Genomic DNA, 14,251 nt, shown 5'->3' with positions numbered 1-14,251 from the left:
TACAATAGTTATATTTAAAATTAAATTATTTATATAAAGACACTAGCAAAAGCAGACAACAATGTCTGTCTGTCTATTTTGCTACAAAGTTACTTTAAGTTTAAAGGAGAACAGAGTAATCAGTTCATAACATTTCAGCAGTAGGCTAGAGGAAATTTATATGAATTTGATAAACTTATATGCATACACTTAATAAGTCTATTAATAATTAGCGGTTTTGGCTTTTTTATAAATAGTTAAGTACGTAATTGTTGTGACATCAAGATTTCATTTCAAACAAAGAATTATTTGATATCAAACTCTTTCTCAAACGTGAAATATCAGTTAAATATCCGTTAGAATTTTAAATTTTTTTATAAATACTAATTTTTAATAAAAAATTTTAAATTTTATTAAACTTAAACATAATATTTTATTATTATCCAATTCACAATCCTTGTCGTATCGTTGTATAACATCAAAATTTTTCAAATAATTTTTTTGAAACAAATCAATTATAAAAAAATACAACATACTACGATACAACTGTAAAACACCGATTGTGAATTGGAAATATATTTTAAAGTTTAAAAACTACTACTATTTAACATTTACTTTAACAACACCCTGTTTTAAAAAGCAAACTGTTGCAAATACCAAATAATGTGTCGATAACTTAATTATCAAACCCTCTGTCTAGTCAATAATAAAAACATGTAACCAGGCAGATGACTGAATATGCAATCATTGAATCAGCTAATTCAATTACAAACAATTTTAAAACTTTTGCAAAATACTATGGGGGAACACAAAAACACATACATATGTAAATACATATGTATTTTAAAGTGAAATAGACATTTTTTATATTACAAATTTAATACTTAAATAGCAAATAACAAATTTTATAAATAATAAAAAACCAAACTCACCAATTTTCTTTGCCATTTATTCTTAAGATGCTGCTGCATGATGATAATCTTTTATTTACTTTATTATTTTTTAAACACTTTAAGAAGATATACAAATTATATTTACTTTTTATTTATTTATTTACATTTTAATAAAACTTTTCTCTTTCATTTTAATTTAATTAATGATTTTTATATATTAATAACAACTTTTTTTCTTTATATAAACGCGACACTAATAATAATCATAACAAAAACAAACACATTTACTATATAAAAAAGAAATTTAATGAAACGCTACAAAATTACAGTAACAACAACAACACAACAATTACTTGCACTTTTTGACCCAATAGAAAATAACTCTCATTCAAAGACTTTACTAACTCTCTCACACTCAAATATATAAATGAATGCAAGAGTGCATGTGTGTATGCACATACAAACAGAAAAAATAGCAAAGAAAAAAACTTGCAAATTTGGTGGCAGAGGCCTGCCAGCAGAAATGACTTTTTATATTTGATTAATAATATTAAATTAATTGGTTGCACTTTTATTTTTTTATTCACTTTATTTCGTTATACTATTATTAACACTTTTATGATAAGGTGGTTGCAATTATTTATTAAGGAATAGAAAAAAATTGTCAATTTGGTGACCGGCTTGCCGGCAGACACCAACTTTTTTCGCTTGATTTATTTCATTATATTGAATGATTTTTCTTTTATTTTTATTGATGGCTCTAATTTTAACCCTTTTCTTATTAGATGCAACCAATTATTTATTTATTTTTGTTAAATTTAGCAATTTTATACAAACACTTTACTAAACAATTGACGCACACTCGATTAGAAAAAACGAACTGAATGATGGTATGAAAAAAGAAAAAAGAGCGGGATATGCAAAAATAATGACAACTAATATGACATTGTGTTGTGTCAAATTGGTGTTTAATAGTGTCAAAGTTTAGTAGTAGACAAACAAGTGTTTGTTGTAAAGTAACTGATTTGGATTATGGAAATTAAACAGGGGTGAGTGAATTGATGCTGCAAATAATAGATATGAAAAGGGAATAGAAAATAACTCTCATTTGAAGACTTTACTAACTCTTTCATGCTAAAATATATAAATAAATACATGAATATGTATGAGTGCATTAGTGTATGCACATATGTATAACAAACAGAAAAAATAGAAAAGAAAAAACTTGCAAATTTAGTGGCAGCGGCCTGCCGACAGAATTAACTTTTTATATTTGATTAATAATATTAAATTACTTGGTTGCACTTTTATTTCTTTATTTACTTTATTTCGTTATACTATTAATAACTCTTTTATGATAAGGTGGTTGCAATTATTTATAAAGGAATAGAAAAAATTTGCCAATTTGGTGACCGGCTTGCCGGCAGACACCAATTTTCTTTTCACTTGATTTATTTCATTATATTGAATGATTTTTCTTTTATTTTATTTATTGATGGCTCTAATTTTAACACTTTTCTTATTAGATGCAACCAATTATTTATTTATTTTTGTTAAATTTAACAATTTTATACAAACACTTTACTAAACAATTGACGCACACGCGATTAGAAAAAACGAACTGATTGATGAGTATGAAAAAAGAAAAAAGAGCGGGATGTGCAAAAATAATGACAACTAATATGACATTGTGTTGTGTCGAATTGGTGTTTAATAGTGTCAAAGTTTAGTAGTAGACAAACAAGTGTTTGTTGTAAAGTAACTTATTTGATGGGTTATATTAAAATATATGGAAATTTAACAGGGGTGAGTGGATTGAAGATGCAATTTACTAACTCTCTCATACTCAAATATATAAATGAATATGTATGAGTAGATATGTGTATGCACATATTTATAACAAACAGAAAAAACTTGCAAATTTGGTGGCAGCGGCCTGCCGGCAGAATTAAATTTTTATATTTGATTAATAATATTAATTTACTTGGTTACACTTTTATTTTTTTATTTACTTTATTTCGTTATACTATTATTAACACTTTTATAAGGTGATGGCAATTATTTTTAAAGAAATAGAAAAAATTTGCCAATTTGGTGACCGGCTTGCCATCAGACACCAACTTTTTTTCACTTGATTTATTGCATTATATTGAATGATTTTTCTTTTATTTTCATTAATGGCCTAATTTTAACACTTTTCTTATTAGATGCAACCAATTATTTATTTATTAAATTTAACATTTTTATACAAACACTTTACTAAATAATTGACGCACACGCGAAAAGAAAAAAAACGAACTGAATGATGAGTACGAAAAAAGGAAAAAGAGCGGGATATGCAAAAATAATGACATCTAATGTGACATTGTTTTGTTCCAATTGGAGTTCAATAGTGTCAAAGTTTAGTAGTAGACAAACAAGTGTTTGTTGTAAAGTAACTGATTTGATGGGTTATATTAAAATGTATGGAAATATAACAGGGGTGAGTGAATTGAAGATGCAATTTACTAAGTCTCTCATACTTAAATATATAAATGAATGAAAGAATACGTATGGGTGCATGTGTGTATGGAAATGTAACAAACAGAAAAAATAGAAAAAACTTGCAAATTTGGTGGCAGCGGCCAGCCGGCAGAATTGACTTTTTATATTTGCTTAATAATAAATTACTTGGTTGCACTTTTATTATTTTATTTACTTTATTTCGTTATACTATTATTAACACTTTTATGATAAGATGGTTGCAATTATTTATAAAGGAATAGAAAAAATTGGCCAATTTGGTTACCGGCTTGCCGGCAGACACCAACTTTTTTCACTTGATCTTTTTTCATTATATTGAATGATTTTTCTTTTATTTCATTGATGGCCTTACTATTAATACATAACTTATTAGTTGCAAACAATTACATATTTGTTTATTTTTATTAAATTTAACCAATTAACTATTATTTTATTGAATACTTTCCAAAACTATTGACGCACACGCGAAAAGAAAAAACGAACTGAATGATGAGTATGAAAAAAAGGAAAAAGAGTGGAATATGCAAAAATAATTACTGACAACTAATGTGACATTGTTTTGTTCCAATTGGAGTTCAATAGTGTCAAAGTTAAGTAGTAGACAAACAAGTGTTTGTTGTAAAGTAAACAGATTTGATGGATTGTTTTATTAATGAAATTAAACAAGAGCGGGGGGCATAGATATTTTATTGTAATAAACATAGATTAAGAGGAAAAGGAAAGCAATGAAACATAAAAAAGAAATTGAAAATAATAAGGTGGTGATATTTAATAAACGTGTCAAAGAAAACTGTACCCAAACAAGTGTTTAATATAAAGGAAATACTTTTTAGAGTAAAATTTTAATAGTAATGAAAATTAAAGAACAGAGCGAAACGGATAAGAGGTAAATTAATATTAAGATCAGTGTAGAGTGCACTAAGTATTTAAAAGTTATTAAAATTAAATTAAATTTGAATAAAATCACTTCTAAAATAAAGAATTAATTCTTTTATTTACTGATTTAAGATAAATATGCCTCCAGGTATGTATGTATTTTGTATCCCTTATTATGGAATTTAAGAAATGACAGCATAACCTTTTAGAGTAAATATTTTTAAGATACTATTGTTAAGTCAAATGATAACTTCATTAAAGTGCGAAATATAAACTACCAATACCTCTGAAAAACAGCAGGAGTTAAATTCCAATCCGTTTTTTTTTTAACATAGTTGCTGAAATCCAGCCGTCTGAAAGTGAAACAGCTTATTATAGTTGAGTGTCGTTTGTATGTGAATTACCAGGTGGTTTGTTTGTATCAACAGCATGACTTTTAAATGCCAAATGAAATAATACTTAAAGCTTGCGTATGCTGCCAACGCTATTTTTGTATACTGTCAACATTATTTTCGAATAATCCTGATTAACAATCGAACGAGTATCAATGATGCCATTGATACCCATTTATACCTAAATGCTTTATTAAATAAGTTCGTTAAGTTTTTTTTCCGACTTATAATATAAAATGTTTTTAAGATGACCAGACACGATAGGACTTCAAATTCTCCCCCTCGTCTATAGATATTTTTATTTATTTTATTTTTTCTTCTTCTTCTTGAAGATCGTTTTAAAATAGAGCTTTAGGAAATAATTAAATGGCATATAAAAATATATCAAAGTCGTGCTGGATGAGGGTTTTCATTTTAATGTGCAAACATGGCAAAACATGTTCGTACATAAATCAAATGTTTAACAATAAACCATTAATATGTTAATGAAAATGTTGCTGCTCGCCAAATATGGAGCATAAAGATGATTATTGTCAATATACAACATATTGATATTTAAATTAGATAAAAGTGTTAAAAAATAACTTTTTTTTGAGTAGGTATTAAGGTATTTTAAGAAACGAAAAAAAAAATATTTTTGACATTTAAGGCAAATATTTGTTTAAATTAGCTAAACAACAATGTAAATTAACTTAATATATGTTAAACAAATTTCGATTTAATAAAAACAAATAAAAATTTGTTAACAATATTTATTAAGTTTATCAACCTTAAGATTTAAACCTTTATATGTTTAAACTTAAGTAATTTAAGAAAAAGTTTAATAAAGTTTATTAATAAATTTTACTTTTTTCATTATTTGTATGTAATTTAAATTTAAAATAAAACTAACTGTCTTGTGCGTAAACTTATTGAGTTGCCATTTTTAAATATGGCAATACTGTAAATATCTCACAAACGCTCTCACTCTCTTTCTCACATTTGTGTTAGAGGAAAACTGGTTTCCGGTTAACTTAACCTAAATAAATGTAAACATAAACAAACCTACTCTAATTAGATTTAACATTTCTAAAGCTTAGAAAAAAATTAAGATTTAAATCAGTTAGTCTAGAATAAACCTAAGACACAACAACAATTTAATTGATTTATAAATATATTTTTCTCTTAATGAACCACAACAACACCCGCCAAACCGACTAAAGCTAAAACTATAAATGTAAATGTGATGATGATGATGATGATGGGGATTTTATGTTTTTTATGCGGAGTGTATTAATATCAATAAATTACATTTATAGCCATTTCAAGTCAAGTTAAATTGAAACGATTCGAATAGCTTTTTATTAACAAAAAACAGAGATACATACTTTGTATAAATTACAACCGAAAATGTCAAAATAAATTAATGTGGTTGGCGTTATCATTGAATCAAAATGTGATCAATTACCAGCACTTTGTCAAAAAAACACACAAAAAACTAAGTCGACAAACAAGCTTAATAAAAACGCCTTAATATGCACTCGCTCACACTTTTACACTTTGCATAAAATAAAATTAAATTAAAATAACACAACATATTTGAATTTTTATTTATTTGATTAAACTGGTATTTCATTAATATTTAAATGTAGCTGCTAATGATTTACATAAATTTTTTGTTGAACAAAAAAAATGCAGAGAAATTTTTTTGTGGCTTGTTTTGGAAAATGTTATAAAAATACTTTTACAGTTTTTGCAACAAATGTTTTAATTCCGCATTTTGTTTTTGCAGGAAAACACATTCATTATCCATTTGCTGGCGTTTCTTTAATACCTCCAGATAATGATTGAGACCATGTTCTATGGATTTCCAAATGTTTTGCTGATCCTTTGACATATAGGAGGAGAATTGCTGCCAATAGCTGGTTATTTGTGATTTGTCGAATTGTAGCAAATCAACTTCCGGATTTTTATTTAATTTTCTTTAAGATTATACCGAAAAAATTATATAAGAAACTGTTTTAATATATTCAAACTAATGTTTACCTTGTATCCACCGATTTACCCACCATATTTACTTGTTTACTGATGAATTCGTTTAAGGCCGTTAAAACCAATGTCGGTTCCATGCAGAGTATATGATTAGTGCATAAGTTATTTGTCGATTTCTTAAAAAAATATAAACAAATTTTAAGGTTTTACAAAAATTCTATAATTTTCCAAATATTTCCTATTTAGTATATCTGAATACCTTATCTTCATAATTATTCTCTTCTTCAGTCTCATCCTCAGAATGCCTTTTAAAAGAGTATAATGTTTTGAAAGAACCCACTGGCAAACCTGAAGAACAATTGGGACACCATGAGTAGGGCTCAAAATATTTCACTAAACTTTCCACCACAGTTATATCGGTTATATTAAGGGCCTTCATTTTTTAAATAATTAGTAATCTTAAGAAATTTAAATTAAACATTTTATTTTTAACAAATACTCACTGAAAATATACTTTCTATTCTAACTAAACATTTCTCATTATCGGTATAGGGTTTAAGGATTTCCAAAAGTCTCTCTTCCACCAAAAATCCAGCACGATCAGATATTTTATGCAAAATATCATGTAATTGTTTATGACAAGATAGCAATGTACTTGGCTTAATAGTTTGTGATTGTTTCATTACGATTTTATTGGGTTTACGATAGTTTTGTGTTTCCTTAACATAATCGTATTGGTCCAAGTCGATATCTGGTGGAAACCATTTGCGCGCCAATTGCTGTTCATACAAAATGCGATCGATTTCAAAAACACGTGTTACCAAATGTTTGATTTCCTTAAAGTTTATATTCCAAACTTTGGCCAGCTAAAGTAAAGAAATCTTATTTTTTTAAGAAAGCTTAAAAAGTCTTTTAGGGCTTACCTTGTTTCTATTATTTTTACGAAAATGTTCTGCCTTTATTTGTAGATCATTTATGCTGGCATGTAGTTTTTGTATGTCCAACGTTAATCTCTCCATAGCAAGTCTATTGTTTTCCTTTAGCTCTGATAATTTCTTTTTCAGCACCACTATAGATTCATTAAATTTAGCCACTCTTCTCTTTTGCTGATTATTTATTATAATATTTTCCTCATTTCGTTTTTGTAAAACCTGATAATTATAATCAATCTTTTCGGAATTCATTAAAATATTGGCGCGTGTTTTACGTATTTCCAGTTCCAATATTTCGGCATCTTTCTCCAGTCTTATTCTTGTATTTCTAGTGATCTCTTCCTGCTTATTGCGTATATTATCTAATTCTTTTTCATAGAACTTTTGTTTCTCCTTAACCAATTCCATTTTCTGTGCTTCATTTACCGTTAGGTGTTCATAAACCGTATTCCATTTTTCCTGAGCCACAGAGAATATTTTTTGTTTTTCCTTATCAATGGTATTTTGTAAATCGTAAATACTTGTTCGATAGGTTCTTTTTAATAATTCAATTTGTTGATCTATTCTCTCTACGAGAAAACAAATATCTTGCGATTGCTTGTCTTGATCAAAATAGTATTTTTGATTAATGCGCTTAAGTTCTTGCTGGCATTGTTCTATGAGCTCATCTTTGCTGGCCATTAAATTGGAAATATTTTCTCTTTGTTTTTGCATATTTTCATAAATGGCCATAGGTTCCTTTAAATTATTCATTTCCAGCCATTTCTTATTGATGTCTTCAAATTGTCCCAAAGATATTTCAGCTTCCTTGCGTAGGTTTTCTTGCAGTTCTGAAAATTTTACATATATGCTGAGTTTTTACTAAACTCACAAACAATTTGTGTGAAATTATATTTTACCTATATCTTTAGCATGTTTTTCCTGACTTTGCAACAATTCCTGTTGCTCATTGGCACTTTTAATATTATTAACCAGTTCATTGCCAAATTGTATTAGCTCCTCCAAATGCATTTCACTATTTTCCAGTTGTATCTCAATGTCAGTCTTATCTTTAGTTTGAGTTCTTAAAATTTAAACAAATAAAATAAGTTTAAGAATTTGGTTTTTTAAACTTGTATTCTTACGTTTTTTTAAGTTGTTCCCTTAAAGCATCAAATACTAATTGTGTCCTGTTGTCAAATTTGCTGCTTCTATTTCTTGTTTGAGATAAAAGTTCTTTCCAAACATTCTTTTCGGTTGGTATTTCACAATCTTTATTTTCCCCTTTCTCTTCAGTAGTATTTACTTCCATTTTATTATTTTTTTTTTCAAATATTTTTAATTATTATGACACAAATCAAGTTTAGTTAAGAACTTTTGAAAATTTTTTATCAAAATAACAAGTTTCTTTAGTAACCGTCAAATGTTGCCATAGTGTTGTTATGACATTTACATTTTTAAGCTGGCAATGCTGCAGAAATGTAAAATCGGTTTTTACTAAGTTTCGTCTGGTAACACTGAATGTCTATTAAAATTATATACGTTGAATGTCGTAGATTTAAAATTAAGTTATATTAATAAAAAAATGCTATTTAAAATATCTAAATTTCAAGTTTAGACTTTTATTAAAAGTATAATATTGAGTTAAAGTAAAGTTTTAAAAATACTAAATTTTCAACATATAATATAATTTTTACGTAAATATTAATTTAACTTAAAATGAGGTTTTAAACTGAATTTTGCTATTTCCTTATAAAAAACATACCTTAATTTTTTATTATATGAAAGATTTAAAAAAAACTTCAACTCAAGATGTATTAAAGTTAAAATTTCCAACTCTGCTTTTAAAGGGGCGTTTTTACATTTTCATAGCTTGCCATTTCGACATAATGGAATAAAATTCGATTAAAGTTATTTTAACTTAAAATATGTATATTCCGAACAGAAACAGCAAGTTTTATATACAAACAACAAAAGTTAAAAATTTATAAACATTTTTATAAAAATATCATAAAAACAACAATAATCAGTTGTTATTATATGCTAAAATTTCCATAGCAATACAAATAGTACTATTTTTTTATTTTTCTCCCTAAAAAAATATTACACAACACTATTGATAACCGATTACTCGCATAGAGTAAAAACAAATGACATTTTCTAACAACAGAAAAATCTCAATTTTGATATACTTAAGAATTTTTTGTGTATAAATTCCAAATTATCAGTAAAATAAAGTGGTTGTTTGCAATTCTAATAATAATAATTAAGTGATAATGGAATTTATACAAGTTGTGGAAGAAGATGGAGATGATCCCATTGAATTGCCAACAGAAGATGACGGCAGTCTGCTGTTGTCAACATTGCAGGCTCAGTTTCCTGGTGCTTGTGGTCTCAAATATATAAATGAAGAAAGTAAATGCTTTCGTGGAGTGCGCTCGAATGAGGGTAAATTCTTTCCACCATACACTGAAACCGGCTGGGGTACACACATATACCATTGTGTGTTTCCTAAAGGTAAGCCACTTTGTTAAAGGAAAAGCGATGAGTAATATGTCTAAGAATTGTTTTTTTTTTTGTTCTTTAGAAAATAAACGTAAAAGTGATGATCACTTAGAGAATTCGACAGCCAAAACAAAACGCATAGAATCGAGAGCACGTTGTACTGATTTAATAGTGTTAGGTTTGCCCTGGAAGACAACAGAGGAAAGTTTGCGTACGTATTTTGAGACGTATGGTGAAGTACTAATGACACAAATAAAGAAAGATGTAAATTCGGGACAATCAAAAGGTTTTGGTTTTGTGCGCTTTGGTTCGTATGATGTGCAGGGAAGAGTTTTATCCACAAGACATTTAATCGATGGACGCTGGTGTGAGGTTAAAGTGCCCAATTCTAAAGTAAGTACGACACTGTCTTATGCCATGAAATGTTTATAAGAACTCGTGTTTTGTTTGTTATTTCTAGGGTATGGTACATCAAGTACCTTGTAAGGTATTTGTGGGACGTTGCACTGAAGATATAAATGCAGAAGATTTGAGAGAGTATTTTTCAAAATTCGGAGAAGTTACTGATGTTTTTATACCCAAACCATTTCGAGCATTTAGTTTTGTAACATTTTTGGATCCCGATGTGGCGCAATCACTGTGCGGTGAGGATCATATTGTAAAGGGTAAGTAAAAGCAACTGAGCAAGTTAAATAGTAGTGAAAATGCTAAATTAAATTCTCGTAGGTGTTTCTGTGCATGTGTCAAATGCTGCTCCAAAGGCTGAACAAATCCGCAACTCTATGCAAAATTTCCAAACAGTTGGTGGCCGCAATGCTCCCGGCTCGAATACTCTTATGGGACCTCATCAAGATTCCATGAATTATGGTGATGCTCGTGGCGGAGGAGGTGGTGGTGGCGGTGGTAGTATAGTGGATCATCCTAGAAATTCGTTTAATAATCGAGGTGGTGGCGACAATAATGGCATGAATCAAAATGCCATTTTAGGCATGAGAGGTTATGGCATGAACACGAATAGTTACAGTGGTGGTGGCAACAACTCATTTGGCAATCCTTTAGGCAATAACATGGGCGGCATGAATGGCAATATGCTCATGGGCAACAATTCGGGTCCAGGTGGTCCCCCTATGAATCGTTCTGACAACATGTCCGGACCATACCAAAGAGGCAACCGAGGAAACTATGTAAATAATCATCTGGTAGGACCGCATGGACCCCATGGCGGTAACAGCAACAGCAGCTGGAATAACAATCACAATAGAAATTTAGACATGCCAAATCTGCAGACTTTAGGAATTAATTCTCAGGGACCTAAACCAACGTCTGCAGCTCAAAATTTGAATAATTCTTTGGGCGTGGGACTGAACCTTAATTCATTACCCATGAATCCAGCCATAGTTGCAGCAGCTCTTAATCAATGGAGCATTTTAGGTAATCAATTACAAAATCAACCTCAAGATCAGGTAAGGACAAACAATACTTTTGGAAAGCTTGTGCTCAAAATAATTATTATTTTTTTTTTTTGTTTCTACAGACTGGTAATTTTCTCTCATGGATGGCTCACACAAATAATGCGGGCAACAGCAATAACATGCATGGTAACAATCCCAACAATAAAGTGAACAACAATGGCAACAGGTCTCCCTCAGTGAATCAACCGTCGACCGGTTCGCCTTGCAATGATGCTTCGCAAGTAATGCCATACTAATCATACAGATTACCGCTTCCCAAGGCTTATTTGTACATGTATTTAATATTGTTTTATCATTTTCCTATTTAGAATGGTAGCGCGTCGAATGTCTCAAAAGGCGGCAGTTGGTCCAGACCTAACAACAGTTTACCCGAAAATCCGAGTTTTATCTAAAACATCCCTCAACATTACCAGCAAACAAGAGTTGGTGAGAAAATGGCATCCCCGTTTTTAATGAATGAATGACAAAGTTGCCTGCATACATACACTCACTCATACAACCATATGGCAAATATGTTGGATTTTTCCTACTAAGTGCCAGCAGAAGAGTTACTATCCAATTCGTTTCGAAAGCTGGCAAATTTAAATGTTTTGCTTGTGTGCATCGTTTTACGTAGTAGCTCTTTCTAGTGGCAATCGATTTAAAAAGAAAAATTAAAAAAATCTTTTATCATGTATATCTAGTGTTTAGTTCTACCATTAGTTTAAGTTAAAACATAAAAAATGTATCTTTAAAATGTATTTAAAGTAAAGCGACAAGATGATCAACAACCACATAACAAGATTTTGTAAAATATTTCTTAACTATAAATAATTTCTACTGCCTGTTGGTCTAAATGAAAACGAAATTTCCATTCTTCACAAATATGTATGAGAAAGGAATTTTCCGTTTGCAATAAGGCGCATTTTATTGCGGAATAAATTTGTAAAGAACTCATCAAAACGTTTGTTTTAGAAAAAGTATTTATTTTTAATACAACTATATATTACAAGATGTCCTTTTTGTAATATTAGTTTTATTGTGAATGTTACTTAAAAATAAATAATGCCATTTATTTCTTGCTGTTAAGAATGATACCATCGTATTTCTGTTGGAACCATTTCATGGCATCTTCCTTGGTAAGACGGTGGGGGAAACCAACTGTACCAGATTTGCGTTTTCTGTGGGCAACATTGTAGCCTGAAAATAATAAAAAAGAAAATTGTGAAAAAATAGTTTTATTTAATTCAATTTAAATGTATGTTGGTTAATATTTGTGATATGTTTGTTGTGTTAGTTTTTTTGTTTACAAACATTTGTAAAAAAATATATAAATTGTAAATCTAAATGTTAAAAACATTATGCAGCGAAAAGACGCATATAAAACCTATTAGGATCTTTAGGATTTTGGTTGATGTTGCAGCTAATGAAGAGCCAAAAAAAGGAAATTTTTAAAATACATATATATGTAGGTGTAAACAATCGCTAATTCAATTCACAAAACATTTCAACATTACAGAAATAACATCTGAAATAGTTATTTAATATTTGATAAGCAAAAGTTTACAAATCTAGAGCACACAACCATCATTTGTTTAAACTTAATATTGCATTTTTGATAAATTTAAAGATTTCAAACAACAACATTTAAACACAAATATTTAACACAACACTTATCATATGGGGTACACTCCCAAAGGGTGTAGAGGGGTATTAATAAATTGTCAAAAAATCACCGTGTGTTTTAGTTGTAAATTAACTTAAAACACATTAAGCAATTCTTTAAGATACCCCCAAAGGAGTCTCTTCATTACTTTGTGCACATTGACTGAGTGTCTTAAAAATGGAAAACATTTCACACCAACGAATTGATGATCAATGATAAATATTAAAACACCTAATTAAGTGCACACAAATTGTTAAACATTTCATACAATAAACAAAACAAAAAACTATTAATTACCTGGACGGCCGAGTACAACGTAGAAATCTAAACCATAGATACCGATGGAGGGATCGTATTTGATACCCAAATCGATGTGTTCTTGGATACCGAAACCAAAGTTGCCGGTGGCAGAGAAGTTGTCACGTCTCAACTCGTATTCACGTACTTTAAGACCACGTTCCAAGATTTCTTCAGCCTTGGCACCACGAACGGTGCAGTGTACGGCGATCTTTTCATTACGACGAATACCAAAAGAACGCACAGTGTAGCGGGCCTTGGAAAAGACGGGTTGTTGACCAGTCAATTGTTCCAACACCTAGAAGCAATACAACACACACATTAACACTTGCTCTTGTTTTTAAAACACACATTTTTAATTTCAATTAACATATTCCAATTGGTTTGTTTCATTACCTTAGCGGCACGAGTCAATCTATCACCAGATTCACCTACACAAATGTTCAAGCACAATTTTCTGATGTGCAGATCACGCATAGGGTTCTTGGCGGGATCTCTTTTGATCTTCTTTCCAGCTTCTTTAGTAGCGGCCTACAATTATAGATAAACACAAATTTACAAGTGAAAATTTTATTAAATTTCATAGTTTTTCTCAATTTGTTTCCAATAATAAAAAACAACACGCACCGTCATATTGAAATCGGAAAAGGAAAAGAAAGAAATTCTCTACCACGCGAGTTACTGTTCACTGGACCTGTCAATTTGACAGCTGTCACATACAAATGTCATTTTTTTGCACCCAACAATCTGGCCATCTTCGCCTTGCCAACCCTACTCTCCACACCAC

At 29.5% G+C, this 14,251-nt stretch overlaps 3 protein-coding genes across 3 annotated transcripts; 1 reads left to right on the top strand and 2 right to left on the bottom strand.

Annotated features, from left to right (window-relative positions):
• Positions 1-6,308: 6,308 nt before the first annotated feature.
• On the bottom strand, positions 6,309-8,983 carry LOC111681901 (dynein regulatory complex protein 1 homolog). Its single transcript, XM_046953510.1, has 7 exons — positions 8,691-8,983; positions 8,466-8,629; positions 7,558-8,396; positions 7,138-7,500; positions 6,894-7,067; positions 6,689-6,810; positions 6,309-6,624 (listed from the first exon to the last, which is right to left on the bottom strand). Exons 1-7 carry the CDS (start codon positions 8,855-8,857, stop codon positions 6,387-6,389), a joined length of 2,067 nt encoding a protein of 688 aa, XP_046809466.1. The 5' UTR covers positions 8,858-8,983; the 3' UTR covers positions 6,309-6,386.
• A 692-nt stretch (positions 8,984-9,675) lies between these two features.
• On the top strand, positions 9,676-12,596 carry LOC111681897 (TAR DNA-binding protein 43). Its single transcript, XM_023443796.2, has 6 exons — positions 9,676-10,062; positions 10,133-10,443; positions 10,511-10,715; positions 10,777-11,513; positions 11,585-11,743; positions 11,831-12,596. Exons 1-6 carry the CDS (start codon positions 9,822-9,824, stop codon positions 11,912-11,914), a joined length of 1,737 nt encoding a protein of 578 aa, XP_023299564.1. The 5' UTR covers positions 9,676-9,821; the 3' UTR covers positions 11,915-12,596.
• LOC111681900 (60S ribosomal protein L11) lies at positions 12,467-14,207 on the bottom strand. The gene is made up of 4 exons (XM_023443800.2): positions 14,092-14,207; positions 13,861-13,995; positions 13,465-13,762; positions 12,467-12,701 (listed from the first exon to the last, which is right to left on the bottom strand). Exons 1-4 carry the CDS (start codon positions 14,095-14,097, stop codon positions 12,574-12,576), a joined length of 567 nt encoding a protein of 188 aa, XP_023299568.1. The 5' UTR covers positions 14,098-14,207; the 3' UTR covers positions 12,467-12,573.
• Positions 14,208-14,251: the final 44 nt, after the last annotated feature.

This window comes from Lucilia cuprina, chromosome 6 (genome assembly GCF_022045245.1).
Source record: "Lucilia cuprina isolate Lc7/37 chromosome 6, ASM2204524v1, whole genome shotgun sequence".
NCBI lineage: Eukaryota > Metazoa > Arthropoda > Insecta > Diptera > Calliphoridae > Lucilia > Lucilia cuprina.
This window is presented reverse-complemented; position numbering and strand designations above follow the sequence as displayed.